The sequence below is a fragment of the Zalophus californianus genome, chromosome 16, assembly GCF_009762305.2.
Source record: "Zalophus californianus isolate mZalCal1 chromosome 16, mZalCal1.pri.v2, whole genome shotgun sequence".
Lineage (NCBI taxonomy): Eukaryota > Metazoa > Chordata > Mammalia > Carnivora > Otariidae > Zalophus > Zalophus californianus.
This window is the reverse complement of record NC_045610.1, coordinates 39,442,950-39,458,517: the sequence shown is the minus strand read 5'-3', so window position 1 is coordinate 39,458,517 and position 15,568 is coordinate 39,442,950. Positions and strand designations below refer to the sequence as shown.

Here is a 15,568-nt window from a genome sequence, read left to right as displayed (position 1 = left end):
ATATACCTACAGTGAAATGTATAATCTCACAATTCAGTGAGCACACCACACACACACACACACACACACACACACACACACACACACACACACTCAGGTCAAGATATAGAACATTTTTATCACTACAGAGGGCTTCTTCATGCCCCTTCCCAGTCAATACTCTCCCCTGCCCATCAAGAAACCCCTATTTTTACTTTATCCCCATAGATTAATTTTGCCTGCTCTTGAACTTCTCTTAAACAGAATCCTACAATTTGTAGTCTTTGTGTGTCTGGGTTTTTGTTTTTTGTGGTTTTTTTTACTCAATATTATGTCTGAGATTCATTCGTGCGGGTAGTTGTTTGTTCTTTGTTTTTGCTATGTAGTATTCCATTACAAGAAGATAGCACACTTGATTTATCCATTCACCTGTTGAAGGACAGCTGAGCTTTCTCCAGTTCATTGTCGTTAATGAAACTGTTGTGATCACTGCTGTCCATGTCTTTCAGTAGACACAGCACTGATTACTCTTGGGAATGGAAATTCTGGGTCATAGGTCAGGTGTACATTTAGTTTTGGTAGACACTGCCAAGCAGGTTTCCAAAGTGGCTGTACCAATGTATGCTCCCGCCAATGGCATATAAAGGTTCCAGTTGCTTCACTTCCTCACTGATACTGGTATTGCCACTGTTTTTATTTTTTTATTTTTTAAAAAAGATTTTATTTACTTATTTGTCAGAGAGAGAGAGACAGAGAGACAGAGAGCAAGAGTGGGGGGAGGGGCAGAGGGAGAAGCCGGCTTCCTGCTGAGCAGGGAGCCCAATGCGGGGCTCAATCCCAGGACCCTGGGATCATGACCTGAGCTGAAGGCAGACACTTAACCGACTGAGCCACCCAGGCCAGACACTGTGTGACAAGTCTCATGAGGTTGGCACCTTTCCCTCTCATCCACATTCTCAGTTATTCCAGAACAGCCCTGCTGAGGGGCCCAGTGCACTGAGGGGGGGTCCCCTCTTCCCTCCCTCACCCCCTGCCCCCAACCTCAGAGGAACAGAATGGAGAACAGCAAGCAGCTTGATTCATAGACTTTATCAGCTTTTTCTCACCCCCAGGGGTTTCTGCAGACACCCGAGCCTGTCCGGGACACGCGGTTCACTCTGGCAAAGCTGGGGAGCGGCGGGGCCGGCATCAAGGCTAGGGGCGGGCGGCGGCGGACCCCAGGGCTTGAGAAGGGCTGTGGGAGCTGCGTGAGCAGGCTGCTGAGCGGGGAGGGAGGAAGGGTGGCCACAGGGAGAGGAGTGCACGTGGGCCGGGGCAGGGAGGAAGAGGGGCGGGGGGAGGGGCGCGGGCTCTGGTCACTGTCTGTAGGGGGGATGGAGGAGGCGACATGGTGCCTGTGTATGTGCGGCTGGGGGTGGGGAGCCCATACACATCTTTTCTGTGGCAGGAACCAGAAGGACCACTGTAGAAAAGGGACTGTACAACATAACCTATGATACAATGTTTACATATGATACAAGGCTCTTCCCCTCTTGGAGTTTTAAAAAATAAATGTACAATTCCAGAGCTTTTGGTAAAAAATATGTACACCCTCGGAACAGGAACAGCAGGGGCTTTCACTGTTGCCGCCGCTTCCTCTTCAGAAGGGAAAGAGGGGGTGCCAGAAAGGTGGGTGAGGCTGTGCCAGGAAACCTCACCCGGTAGCTGCCAGGAGCCCTGCGCCCCTCGACCCTGGAGGCCCGTGTGGGAGACGGTGGGGAGACAGAGAGGTATTAAAGGCATCACCACCGTCCAGTTCCGCCTTGACAGGTTTGGCCATTGCCTCCCCTCTCACTTCTGGGTACAGGGATCCGCCCCACCCCAGCTCTGATGGGGAGGACCGAGGGGCAGTCAAGACAGGCGGGAAGGCTAGAGACCATGTGGTTGGTGTCCCACAGAGGAGCCAGAAGGGGGATGACAGCTCCATTCCTAGCAGGAGACACCCCCAAAGCAGGAGGGTGGGCCCCAGACACCTCCAACTCCTGGTACCGCCACATCCCACCCCGCAACGCAGAGGGAGCGTCCTGTAGGGAGCTTAGGCCTGTGTTTCCCTGAGCATCTTTTACCCTCTCATTGGAGCCCACCCAGAGACCTTGGGGAGGCCTGCGTGGGGGCTCCCAAGGGCTGATAGGTTGCCCCCTGCCCCACGAAGAGCTTCACCCACAGGCTTGGGCATGCAGGGCAGCAAAAGGAGCTGAGCAGGGAGTGATGGGGGTGGTGAAAGCACTCCACACCACCGCAGGGCAGAGTAGACCGGGGTAGCACCAAACAGATGGACCCCTCTACACAAAACACCCTCCCTCAATTACCGGATGCACTCCTGCTTCTTGAAGGGGACAGGTGCACACACACGCACACAGACACAGGGGCGATATAATGTTCCAGGGCAGTACATCCAGGGGTCCCAGCCCTGACCAGGGAGAGGCTGGACAGGGGCGGAAAGGAAGGCCGCCAATCCCTCCCACGATTCCGCTCTGTGAGACAGGAGGGTGGGCAGCTTTCCTGCCTGCTCGGGAGGAGGTTGGAAACTCCATCTCTGGACTGGACCTTGATAGGAGGGGACAGAGGAAGGAGCATTCTGCCCCCCTTCCCTGCAAGGGCAGGAACCAGCAGAGTACGGTTTCGGCTGGAAAGAGCAAGGCGGACAGGACTTCAGCAGGATGAACAGGCTTATGGGTCCAGGGGTAAGTCCATCTGACTCTTTCCTGAGGGGCAGGAAGTTGCTCCAGCGGAAAGATGTCAGGGGTGAGTTGGGACATCGTGCAAAGTGCTTGAGTGCCAGGTGCCCGAGGACCGTGGTGGGGCACTGACCAGAACCTCTGTTCTCACTGACTATTAGCCTCCAGCTTGTAGGAGAGCTCAAAGAGGAGGTTCTGGTTGTCGATGACCTGGAACTGGCGCACATAGGCCTTGGTCTGCAGGTGATGGGGGGATGCCTCCATATCCAGGCCTGGGGGTGTGACGAGAGAAGCATTCAGGCTCCCAGCATCCCTTCTCGCTCTACCGTGCATACCAGCCAGAGGAGAGGGGTGTGGATTGGGACAGGTGCTGGGCAGGAGGGCCCCCGGGGAGGCCAAGGAGAGGGTGGAGAGCTGACAAGTTTAAGAAAACGAAGAACCGAGCAGGGACTCCTCCCAGAAGCCTCTCACTCAGGCAGAGTTCTACCTGTGAAACTCTCAGAATCCCGGGTACTCACAAAGGGGCCGGCTCCGGTATTTGCGGATTGTCCTCACTTTTTCAGCCACTGAATGCTGGGAGATGACAAGGAATGAGCCCTAAAAAGGGTACAGAAAGATGCTCCCCCCTCTAATGCTCCCCTTGCTCCGTTCTCCAACTCTGCTGGTTTGACCCTGCTCCCTCCAGGGTCTAATTCTGGAGGGTGTCTGAAGAACCAAAGGAGGGGTGTAATGGGCATGAGGAGAGGTGGAGTTGTGCCCCCCGCCGCCCCCCCCCCCCCCAGCTGCCTGTCAGCTTTGCCTCTCCGTGGGCGGGTTGCCACAGCAATGCCACCAGGGGCAGTCAGGAGTCTGTCAGGCAAGCTGGGCACCAAGGAGGAAGGCTGCTGTCTTTAGGGCACTGCCAGGAGAGGGGAAGAATGCCAGCCCCCGTGCCCAGGCCAGGGTCGGCAGTGGTACTCACCAGCTTCTCAATGTTCACCAAACCATCGACAAGGGTCTTACTCCCCTCGTGCAGGAAAGTCAAGTCTAGGGGATAGAGGAGAAGCCCATGTGAGGAAGAAGAGAGGAGGTCCAATGGGCCCTTCCCCTCCCCCACAGCCCCTCACTAGGGGGCTCCTGTCCAGGTGGGCACTCAGAGCTGAGTGCCAGGGGTTGAGAGCCAGAACTGCGACACAGAGAGTGTGGTTAGAAGGGCACAGGAGTGACTCTCACCTTTGAGGATCAGAGGCACGAAGGGAATCACAGGAGGTTTCATCTTGGAGATCACTTCTCGGTAGCTTTTGTGGTTCCTGCAGGGGTCCTGGCATTCCACGGAAGAGAGGTAAAGGGGCAGATAGTCCCAGTGCACCTTAAAGATGTCCCCTACTCTTCCCTCATCCCCCTGCCCGAGATCCATCTCTGATCAGAGAGGGACATGTATGGGTGTCCGGCTGGGGGTGAGGTGGGGAGGGGCTTGACTGTTCTCCCTTCTCCAAGGAAAAAGAGGGCAACAATCCTCCCACCCCTCCCCTCCCAGCATGGGCTGGGGACAGTCTCAGGCACTAAAAACCTTGCAGGGAAGCTTGAGGAAGCAGGCTAATGGGAACAGAGGGCCTCTGGGGTACAAGTCCAGGGGCAGATAAAGAGCTGAACCCACTCACTGTCAGGTTCTCAAATTTGCGGAACAAGTTCTTGAATTTCCCTGGCAGCTTCTGCAGAGAGTTTGAAGGAAGGAGAAGGAATGTCAAAGTGGAGCTCCTTGGGTTTCACGGCAGCTCTGGCTAATCCCCACGTGTCAGAGGGGGAAGGGGCCTGACTGTCTTGCAGGGGGCTGGCAAGCTGGTGGGTGGGGAAATAGAGTCAGCCCTTGGTGCGGTCTGGGGAGCTGGAAGCAGCCCAGGGGAACGAATTATTCTGGGGAATTCGAGCTTCTGCTTAGGCTTACGCCATGCACGAGGGGCCTCACTGAGTGCTGGCTGAAATCCAGTATCCAAGTCTGCGACCTGGTCTGGGCTGCCTGCCCCCACTCCAGCGGGGATTCAGGCTCTTTACGATTTTGCACAGACACAGGGTCCATTAGCCAAGCTGCGTGCCCCGGGGGCTGGATCTGCCAGAAGAGGGCGCCTCCTTCCGCCCGGCACAAAGGTGGCCGACCGGCCCGCAGCGGCCGCCGGAGACCGCACTGGGGTGCACCCGGGAGGCCAAGACCCCCGCCCCGCGCTCCACAGCCGGGCCAGCACAGGCGGGAGGAGAGGAAAGGGCAGCCGTGTCATCACCTCCCAGGTGAGGCGCAGGCGGCTGACGGCGGCGTTGTCCAGCCCCATGACCACGGCGTAGAAGGACAGCAGGTCTTGGTTCTGCTTGCAGCTGCGGGGGGTGCGAGGTAGGGTCAGTGAGCGCCCGGGGATGGGGGGGAGGCTCCGCACTCCCCCTTCGCCGCCCGGCCGCACTCACATGGCCGCGATCTTGAGGAACTTCTTGAGCAGCTGCGCGCGCTTGCCCGGGGCCTCGCAGAGCAGCACCTCGGTGGCCACCCAGTGCGTGACCTCGCTGCACCGCTGCAGCAGCAGCTCCAGGTTGGCCGTCTCCCGGCGGCCGCGCTCCCCGTGGAACACGTAGTCCACGAATTCCAGCTGCACCCACGGTGGCGTGGCGGCGCGGGCGCGTGGGGACATCAGAGGTGGGTAGGTGGCGGCGCCAGCGGTGGAGGGAAGGGCCGGAGGGCGGGCGCGGGAGGAGGGGCAAATAGGAAAAAAACGGGGCCAAGACAGGTTGCAACAGAGATTGGGGGGAGGGGAGCAACATTAATCATACTCTACTATTTACAGAGCACTTACTAGGTGCCAGGTCCTTGAACCACCTGATAGACATTATTGTGACTGCCTTATTTTCTTTCTTTAATAGAGAATGGTTTGAAAGTACTAACCATGAATCAGGTCCTATGTAAGACCCACCTTACTAAGGGGGTCTCTCTCTTTGCTCTTTTTTTTTTTCAGATGGGGGACCTAAGGCTCAGAGGGTCTGGGGTGAGTTAGGGAATTGCCCAAGGGCACCCTGCCAGCCAGCCTTCTAACCCCAAGTTCAGCTGCATGCGGTGCCCGTCTCCAGGCCCCCCACGTTGGCACAATTCTCCCTCCAGGCCCCCGGCCCAGCACCAGCCACAATCCCCACCTCGTGCACACATCGGAAGAGCTCCCAGTGGAAGGCAGTAAGGTGGTTGGCAACGTCCTCGGGCTCCACTCGGTGGATCTCTGTGTCTCCAGGGGAGACCTGGATCTCCTCAGGGAGGGGCATCTGGTGGCAGGCAGGGGCATAGGGGCTGGACTCCACTCTGGGATTGTCAGGTTCTGCCCACAACCCCTCTGGGCCCTGGCTCCCAGCCAAGGCCTTGCCACGGGGTTCTTACCAGGGCCTCTAAGCTGTCCCGCGTGCAGGCAAACAGGTGGCTGTTGATGCCCAGCGTGGTGAAGACACAGTCTTCAGTGGGCTGGAGAAGGACCTTCTCTGCAGGAGAATGAGCTGCTCTGCCTCAGCCCCAGCCACCTGCACCCTCACAACCCCCAGCCACTGTCGCCATCCCGTCTGGAAACTCCTACCCCTGCACAGACATGTTCTAGACTAATGGGACTTGTGTTATGTTATCACCAATTTATGCCATATTTATCTGAAATTTTTCAGATCACGATTTTTCTTGCATTCATAACCTCCTTTTTACCCCCAACATTCTTCCACAGCTCTTCTCTCATTCTATCATCCCGATGGCACTGGAACTTTTTTTCTTGCCTCAGAGGAAGATAGAGCTCTGGCCACATGGCAGGATTTCTGCCTTCCCACAGGGGTTGGAGGCCCACCCTGTGTTTTTTTAGCCTCAAAAACGTAGCATCCTCAGATGCTCTGGGAGGTTAAAGAACCAGATCCCAAGGTAAGGAAGAGACAATCACCTGGATCCGAATCCAAGTGTCTTGGACCAGTGCTTTCCAAACTTTAATATGCATAAGAATTGCCTGGGAATCTTGTTAAAATGCTCATTCTGAATCGGTGGGTCTGGAGTAGGGTGTGAGGTACTGCAGTTTTAATAAGCTCCCAGGTAGGTGATGCTCATGTGGCTGGTCCCAGGACCACACTTCGGGTAGCCGGGGCCTACAATTCGTCTTTACCCCTGCTCCAGAGCACTGGGCTTGTGAGTTTCTCCTCTCCTGCCCACCCCCCTGCCCAGCTCTTCCCGAGCCTCACCTCCGGAGGAAGCCACAGCTACCAGGATGAGGGAGTCCTCACGCCCTGCAGGCTCCTCCGAGTACTGCAATTTCTCTGTCACAGAGCCCAGGATGTCCTGCACAGACGCCGAGAGGCGGCTGCGGATGGTCACGTAAGAGTGGTCAGGCATGTAGACCCGGCAGAAGACTGGGCAGAGACAGGAAGGTGGCTTTGAATTAGAAGGCAGAATGACAGCACTGACACAGACCCCTCCAGCTCACGTCTGTTTCCCAGCCCATCTCACCCCTAACCTTCAATCGGCTGGCTTCTGAGAAACAGGCTGTCGAAAGGACAGGTTCTACTACACCAGGAGACTCCACCTAAGGTGCCCTAAAACCCAGAGGCCCCCAAGGGCCCTCTGAGCCGCTCTGGAAGCTCTGCCCATCTTGATGCCCATACTCACTCTCATCAGAGCCCCGGAAGGCCACTCGGGTCTGCAGACAGGAGTCGATGCGGCGGAAGTGACGGAAGAGTGGCTTCACTTGCTTGCTGGGTGGCTGGCTTTCCTCTGGGATCCTGGCATGGACAGAGCTGGGCGTCAGGAAGTTCTGTCATGCATATGGAGTGCCAAGCAGGCAACATCAAGCAAGGGATTATCAGAACCGAGTCAAGGATGCACCAGCACCAGGTTCAGAAAGTGGTGAAGGAGGTCAGAAGGGAGACAATGACCAGCATGGGACAACTGTTCGAGTGACCCAGATCATATGCTACATCTTCCATGAATTCTCTGATCCACCCCACACACCAGGAAAGGTCACTTTTGGGCATCAACTGCTGTAGGACACCGGCCTAATATTTGTTTATGTGCATATCTTATCTCTTCTGCAAGACTGAGAGCTTTTGAGGGCTAGGCTTAGTTCTTCCTGGATTTTTTTTTCCACCCTCCAGACCTAGCACACTACTTGGCACATGGTAGGTGTAGGTCATCCGCTGTTTCCTTAATTTTGCCAACAAGGACTTCACAGCCTGGGAGGGAGAAAGACGTGTATACAGCTACTTCTAACACGAGACAGGAGGTGTTAGGTGATCTAACAAAGGTACAAGGAGAGTTCTGTTGGCATGAGGGAGGGGGATCTTTCATTGGGAAGATGGTATTTGACTGGAGCACTGAAGGACAACAGAAAGAGAAGCGGTACAGAGTGGTCCCTCTTGGGTGAACCATGTAAAGGACGGCAGGAATTTGGGGTTGGGAATGCCCAGGAGTTCAGGGAATGGTGGGGTGTATAGGGAGTGTCGTGGGGGCTGGGGGATGTGGGAGATGAGGCGGGAAGCATCAGCAGAAAGGCAGGGGCACTGAATGCTGTGCAAGGGTGTTACAATTTTGTCTTGTGGGCAGTAAGGAGCCCTGGATGTTTTTGAAATGGGAGCATGATGTCGTCAAACTGGAAAGATCTCTCTGGTGTCAGCATAAGAAGGGAGAGGACGCAAGACCATGAGCTGAAGCCCTGGGCAGGAGGCTGTGGCAATAATCCAGGTGAGAGCTAATGAGGCCTAAACGAGGGTCGTGTGGTGGGAATGGAGTGGAGAGAGACTGAAATGGTCAGAGGGATGGATGGACGGATGGACAGATGCAGTGGAGTCCTGAAGCTGGCTCACATTGGCTCATGAGAGCAGATTGTGAAATTTGGTGCGATTCTGCCTATGGGTTTTTATACAGCCATTAATAAAAAAAAATGTTTTATAAACTTCTAGCCAAATTATTACCACAAAAGGTAGTATCCTGTTTTACCATATTTTGCTATTATCTATGCTCTTGATGTTATTTACCTCTCTTGGATTTGTGGGGTGAAAATACTACATAATGGCCTGCTACTGCACATTTCTTCGCAACTTCACATTCAGTGATGTCATGTCGGTAGCTGGAAATCAGCCAGTGAGAGAATTCACACCATGGGAATCAGCAAAAGCTACAAATAGGGGCTTTTCTTTTTCCCCCCAAAATGCTGGTTGTTAAATATGTACCAGTACACCACTGGATTAACAAAGAAATGGATGAGAGAATGGACAAGAAAGTGACTGGAGGCCATGCTCTGTGCTACCCTCTAGCAAGAGGACGGGGCTGAAATAAAACCACATTGGAGTCAAAAGGCCAGAGGCAGTTCCCGTGATAGAGGAACACGGGGGACTTCTGTCCATCCTTCCCCCAGCCCATTCCCCTCACTTTAGCTCCACTGTTTCCACAAGCTGGTGCAGCCTCAATGTGTCCTCTCGGAGGTCCTGGTAAAGGGACTCATCCTTCATGATCAGCAGGTACAGATCCTGGGGAGCAGAGGAGAGAGAAGATAAAGGCAGGGGTCTCATCCCAAACTTTGCTATCGGCAAGGGCTGGGGCAGGGTCTCCGTGTCTTTGAACATAGAGGAACCATATAAACTGAGAGGTCCACTGGCATCTTCTCTTGCAGGTACCCAGCTTGAGGAGTATGGCTCCTTCAAAGGAGCCCCCTTCCAGAGCTAATAGCCTGCTCACCCGCCTTCTCTTCCCAGGCCCACCTTGATGATGTGGCCGGCCCCCTCTTCCTCCTGCAGCAGCCCCTGGTAGGTGTCCAGGAAATGAAGGAGCATGGCTAGACAGGCCTGCTTCCGGCCCAGCCCCTCAGGGCCCTCCATGCCTCCTGCCCAAACAAAACTGACCCCTTAGTTAAGAAAAAGCCCTGGGCGGGCAGACCTGAGGAAACTGGGAAGGGAGATGAGAAGCAGTGGGTAGCTAAACCCTCCCAAATATTCTCTAGGTCTGGGGCCAGGGAGAAGAGAGGTCGAGGGGTCCCTGGAGCCAAGACCCCTTCATGCCCCAGCCTGGGCTTTTGCTCAGAGTAGGTAGGGATGGCACCCACTTGACCACGTCCATCTGACCACATCCTGCCTGTTTGAATTTCACCTGGAGAGAGCCTGCCTGGACCCACCCGACCTCTGACCAGCTCATAACCTGGAGCTGATAAAGGCCAATGATGCTTACCACAAACCTGACCATACCTCAGTGTAAGGCCTGGTGTTTCTAAGAGAGCCTACGGTATTCTACTCAGTGGCCTGACATGTACAATTAGATCCTAAAATAACTCAGTGTGAGGCCCTCTGCTTACATGAGACCCTACGAATAGCCCGGCCAGTGGCCTGTCTCTAGCAGACCCCACCGAAGCAGAGCCGTGACCTGATGTTTACATCAGACCCTATAATAACCCACTGGGCAACCAGATGTTTAGAGCAACAATTCAGTGGGGAGAGAGGCTCTCTTAATAGAATAATAACACCTTACATTTGTACAGGGCTCTGCAGTCTCCAGAGCACTTCCCCATCAACTATCAGATGGATCTCCACAGCAGCCCCATAGGTAGGCAGCGCAGGTGATATTTACCCCCTTTTTACAGAAGAGGAAACTGAGGCCCCAGGAGGTTAGGTGGTCTGCCCAAGGTCACACAGCTGGTGAGTAAAACCCCTGGAATTGAAACCCAGGTGTGTTTCCTAGGGAAGCGCCCAGGCCCTGATATCACATGTGGGGTAGGGGGAGTGGCCTCCTCCTGACCTCCCCTATTGCAAGCTCCATAAAAGGATATTACTGGTGTAGCTCCTGCAGAAATTTCTCCGTGGGGAGGAAGAGAGAATGGGTGAGGACGATGTCATCCAGCAGGATATCTGTAGAGATCAATTGGCGCCACTGATGTCAGGCGGGCACTCCCAGGACCCGACTGGACACTCACTACCACCCGCCCTTGCCTCCTAGAGTGAGTTTTCCTTAGCCAGGCTGGAGCCCCAGCCACCTGCCCCGTCATGCTTGCACAGCAGCACGCGCGTGCGCGCGCGCGCGCGCACACACACACACACACACACACACACACACACACACACACACACGTGTGAAGGTTCTGGGCAGCCGCTGCGGGGGTGGGGTTGGCAGCTGCCAAAGCAGCTGGAGGGAAGGAGGGGGCGCCCTTTGATGGCCACGCCCACTACTCTTCAATGCATGTGGGAAGCTGGTCAGATAATACACCAAGCTTGAGATCTGCCCCAAAAAAGAGGTCAACCACAGAAGTGTCTCTAGACAAAGAACTTGTAAACACAAAGGTTAGGGTCAGTGGTGTGTGTGTGTGTGTGTGTGTGTGTGTGTGTGTGTGTGTGTGTGTGTCTGTCTGTCTGTCTCTGTATCCCTCCTCCCCTCCCTACTCCCTACCTAACAGCTCTGAGTTCCAACTGGGCAGGTGAGAACCAGCCCCATTAAAAAGGAGAGGGAGTGACTACCATCTCTTTGATCCCAAAAGCCTTTAAATAGAAGCCCTGTGTCCTCTGGATGCCCAGAGATGGAAGGGTTAATGAGGGAAGGGTGGAGGGGAGTGGCTCTCACCACCCTTTTCCCCTCCACTCCCCCATCTGGGCCTGGCTCAGCCAGTCAGCCAGGTACAAGGTCGCCCTGACTTGCAGCCAGCCCTGGGGTGGGGCAGGGCAGCCTGGCACACAGAGACAGGCAGGGCGCAGGGAGGGAGCCAGGTGTCCTCACCAGGACAGGTTAGGGCCAGGTCCCCAGGCACTGCCCCAGGACAAAACCAAGGCTTCTGACGTCCCTTGGCTCACCATCCCCTAGCCTCTGTTTCTAGTCATGAAGGTAGAGGAGGAGAACCAACACCAGATCCTCTACTTCAACTGTTGCATTTCACAAATGAGAAACTGAGGCCCAGAGTCAGGAGGGACTTGCCTGGAGCTGGAGTAGAAACCCAGACTGCTGAGTCTTTGTTCTTTTCTCAATATGCCTGAGGCAAGCTGCGTGTCAGGGTTGAGCACAGAGGTTAGATAGGGCTGCTTAGGTGTTTGCGAGCCTTTGACTGGTTTGAGGATAACTTCTGTAAGTCCCCCTCCTACACACTGTGGGAGGAAGCCAAGATGGCTTGAGAACATTGGTTATGTTGGAGAATATCAGAGTGGCAGGTTAAGGTGATTCTCATTTACCCTGGGACTAGTTTGAGGTTCCCCAAAGCAGTTACTCTGGACATCTAGCTTGTCAGCCCAGGTACTAGGGTGACAACAAATTTAAGAGTCCTTCCCCACGAGAGACCAGGCAGAGTGTGTGGCACCAGGTCCCTGTGGAAGGGGAAAGACAGATTCTCCCTTTTCCTCTTTGCCTCTCTACCCTGCTATGTTCATAAAGTGAGTCTGAGAACCCCAACCGTGACCCCTGGCTCCAAAGATGGCGACAAGGAATAGGGATGCCCAACGTTCTTCCTATCTATCTCATGGGAGAGCCAAGCCAGAGCAAAGGAAGAGGAACATGGGGCAGAGTGGGGGAGATGCTGCTATGGGGGCTACAGTTTGGCGTCTGTCTCTTCCAAACCAGGCTCTGGTCCAATGCACAGCCTCCCCAGGGAATGTGTCATAGAGACACAGGGTGTGTGGTGTAGGCGGGAAGTTATGGTTAGGAGAGCTGTGTGTGTCTGATATTTTTCTAATTAAATCCAAAAGGTGTCAGCTCCCCAGGGCAACGACAACTGAGCCAAGGAGAGGACCCAGGTCTTGAGAAAAATCTAGTGGAGCAGTGTCCTATTCCACAAGCCTAGGTCCAGGCTCCCCGCAGAGGTCTAAGAGCAAAGTGTGAAACCCTCATCTTTAGACCCTCAGCCAGGGCTCCCATCCTCAGACCCTGCTGGGCTTAGTGAAATGCTGAGAGGCAGACCTAAAGACCCATCGGTCTTCTACCTCCACCACCAACCAGCAGTTTGGGGCCTCAGTTTCCTCAAAGTCCTCTTAGTAGGGGTGCTGGTGGGGAGTGGTGAAATAGCATCATCATTTAGGGAATAAGCTTCTCAGGGTGTGGCTATTATTTTTTAAAGAGACCGTGTGTTGAGGCCTGTCTTGGGAAGGGCAGGAGTCGGAGAGGCTCAGAACCACCCCCCCCCAGGATGCTGCAGGGTCCTGATGTCTGTCTGCCCAGCCACCTCTCCCCCAACAAACACCTTCTGAGCCAACCCCCAATTAGGACACCTCCTTCCCCCCAAGCTGCTAAGGACAATGCATCCCTTTGCCTGAGCCCAAAAGGCAGCTTGGGCCCTGAGCCTGTCTGGCACTGCCCCACTGAGTGGGCCAGCCAGCCCTGTGCTGTGGGGCTTCTAGACAGAATCAGGGACTCCTAGAAGGTCTTTCAGGTCTTAGAAAGCACCTCTTGGGGTGGGGGTGGGGGGTGGAGCGCATCTTAGTGTGTCAGGCCTTAATTTGGGGCCACAGAAGGAGGTAGTCAACATCAGGGACCCATGAGAATCTGTGGGTAAAATGTCCAGGAGAAAGGAAGGGTGGCTTAAGGAAAGAGGTTCGGCTTCTCTGTGGGTGAGGCTGCTACAGGGAGGAAGGTGGCACTGCCGCTTCCCTTCCGCATAAGGGTCTGTTCCTCTCCTAGGCCGCTGCCCCACTTCAGCTGACCGCTCAACCCCACACGGAGGCTCCCGGCATAGCGCCACCCCCACTGTCCAAGGGCAAGGAAGAGGAACCAGGTAGCAACCCCCTACTCCGGGATGGATGAGCCATACCTGAGGCGGCGCTGTCCCTGGTGGCCCCTCCGGCGAGCCGCTCCAGCACCCGGTTCAGAAGATGCTCCGGCCGCTCGGGGGCGCCCAGGGGGGCCCAGGGCGGGGAGGTCAGGGGCTCGCCCGGGGACAGCTCGTCAGAGGAGTACGAGGAAGGGGAGCGCAGGGGTCCCCCTCCCCCGAGCGGCCCGGGCCCCGGCACCTCCTCGAGCTGTAGCCAACAGGGCCCCCCGCTGCCGAGCTCCTCCGCGACCCCCGCCGGCTCTCCCCCTTCCTCTTCAGGGGGTGGCTCCAGCCCCGGCTCGGCGGGGGGCTCCCGGAGGAAAGCGGGGAGCAGCAGGCGAGACACGCTCTGACGCCGCTGCAGCGGCCGCAGTCCTCCGGTTGGACCGCCGCCCCCGCCAGGTCCCCCGCCCCCGCCAGGCCCGCCGCAGCTTCCCGGACCCCCGCCGGGACCTCCCGCCACCGTTCGCCCCGCCAGCTGCGACGTCTGCTTCTTCAAAAATTTCTCCAACGGCTTCATGCCCCCCCCCCGCCCCTCTCCTCGGGGCCGCCGGGGGACCCAGGTGTCCCAGGCGCGGGCGGGGGGGGCGGGGACACGATGCTCAGAGCCTGAGAGGCAGAGCGGAGGGCTGTGCCAGGCGCCCGACTGGGGGCCAGAGGTGCCCGAGGCTCGCTGGCCGGAGTCCAGTGGCCAGTGGCCTGGGGAGGTGCCAGAGGGAAAGAGTGCTCGCTCTTAGTGACCCCCCATGTCGGCTGCAGCCGGCACGCGGCCCGGAGGGCGGGTAGGCTGCGGGGCCAGTGCCCCGGGCTCTGCGCTCCTGGGCCGGGCTGCGGCGGCAGAGACAGCGGGCGGAGCGCAAGGCTGAGAGAGGACGCGGCGGCAGAGACAGCGGGCGGAGCGCAAGGCTGAGAGAGGACGCGGCGGCGGCGGCGGCGGCGGCGGCGGCGGCGGCGGCGGCGGCGGCGGCGGCGGCGGCGGCGGCGGCGGCGGCGGCGGCGGCGGCGGCGGCGGCGGCGCTCCTGGCCCGGGGGAAGGTGGCAGAACTGAGACCGCGCCCCCTCCTCCAGTCTCCGCCCAGTCCCCGCCCCTGCCCTTTCTGGACACGCCCCCTGGGCCGCGCGAGGCTTGAACTTGGGCGCTGGGGCTGGCCTGGGGAGGGGAGAATAGTAAGCGGCTGAATGGGATTGGCGTCAGGGCAGATGCAGAAATTAAGGGCAAAGGTGATGGGCTGATTTACCAATGGAGAGTGATTCCTGGTTTGGGGGCTCTTAAGTGTCATTTCAAAGAAGTAGAGCAGGTGTGTGGCCTGCACAACTTGGGCTTACCTGTACTCAGGTGAGGCCTACAAAGATTGCTGATTGGGTGTCCATTATTCTCAACCCCGACAGTATGGTCTGTTGCCATATTTGTGGCCTTTACTTTCCTTCCATAAGAAAAGCTGGAAAGGCCTGGGGTGGATTGGCATTGGCACTGGGGGCGGTGCCCATCTGCCCTTTCTGGTAGGGCACAATAGGTGGTAAGGGCCTGGCTTGTGAGAGGCAGGTACCGGCAGGCAGGTAGGATCCAGGCAGGGAGCAGCAGGTTGTGGCAGGTCTAGCTGGGGTGAGGAGAAGAGAGAGGAGGCCCGGGGGGGGGGGGGGGTGGAGATGAGGAGTATAAGGGCACCTGAGCCCAGCTGGCAGCAGGAGACAGCAGGGCCACGGAGATGAGTAACAAGCTCTAGAACTGCCATCCAACATCATTAAGCATGGAGAGCTCCTCCGGAGCTGACATGGCCATGAAGTAGGGAAAGTGGTGCCAATTTGCATTCTGTCCCTAAGGATACACTGCCCCAGAAGGAGGAGGTGGGTGTAGAGACACACTCAGTGTAAACACATCAAGGTTAAAGTAACAAGGTGGGGGAGTGCCACCAGGTCCCAGAGGGATTGAAGCTCCTTGGACAATGCCCCACCCCTGTTTACTGTGCAGGGACCAGGCAGGGACAAGAATGCTAAAGGCTGGGAGTAGTGGTTGAATTGAACAGGGTGTGTACTACACACGTCACTGTGTGTGCATATCTGGTCCTGTGTGCTAGAGCATGTGTTCACAGAAATAAAGCTTTGCACACCCATCTGTGGATTTGGAAAGGGAACAGTAAA

General features: G+C 56.6%; 1 protein-coding gene across 2 annotated transcripts; it reads right to left on the bottom strand.

Annotated features, from left to right (window-relative positions):
- Positions 1 to 802: 802 nt before the first annotated feature.
- Positions 803 to 14,325, bottom strand: RAPGEFL1 (Rap guanine nucleotide exchange factor like 1). 2 transcript variants are annotated; one of them, XM_027626172.2, is made up of 15 exons: positions 13,430 to 14,325; positions 10,478 to 10,556; positions 9,420 to 9,555; positions 9,091 to 9,188; positions 7,333 to 7,445; positions 6,909 to 7,076; positions 6,082 to 6,179; positions 5,847 to 5,969; positions 5,130 to 5,308; positions 4,952 to 5,042; positions 4,337 to 4,387; positions 3,909 to 3,996; positions 3,658 to 3,722; positions 3,215 to 3,293; positions 803 to 2,968 (listed from the first exon to the last, which is right to left on the bottom strand). In XM_027626172.2, exons 1-15 carry the CDS (start codon positions 13,947 to 13,949, stop codon positions 2,844 to 2,846), a joined length of 2,013 nt encoding a protein of 670 aa, XP_027481973.1. In that variant the 5' UTR covers positions 13,950 to 14,325; the 3' UTR covers positions 803 to 2,843. The 2 variants fall into 2 exon arrangements, with proteins under 2 accessions (XP_027481973.1, XP_027481974.1); XM_027626173.2 differs by having other exon boundaries at positions 3,215 to 3,269.
- Between the last annotated feature and the right edge of the window lie 1,243 nt (positions 14,326 to 15,568).

Excerpts from the sequence above, each read along its gene's own strand:
- RAPGEFL1 (XM_027626172.2), bottom strand. The coding sequence starts at position 13,949 with ATGAAGCCGTTGGAGAAATTTTTGAAGAAGCAGACGTCGCAGCTGGCG. Across the intron at positions 10,557-13,429 it reads CAGGGACAGCGCCGCCTCAG|ATATCCTGCTGGATGACATC; the intron begins GTATGGCTCATC and ends TGATCTCTACAG. Across the intron at positions 9,189-9,419 it reads GGGCCGGCCACATCATCAAG|GATCTGTACCTGCTGATCAT; the intron begins GTGGGCCTGGGA and ends TCTGCTCCCCAG.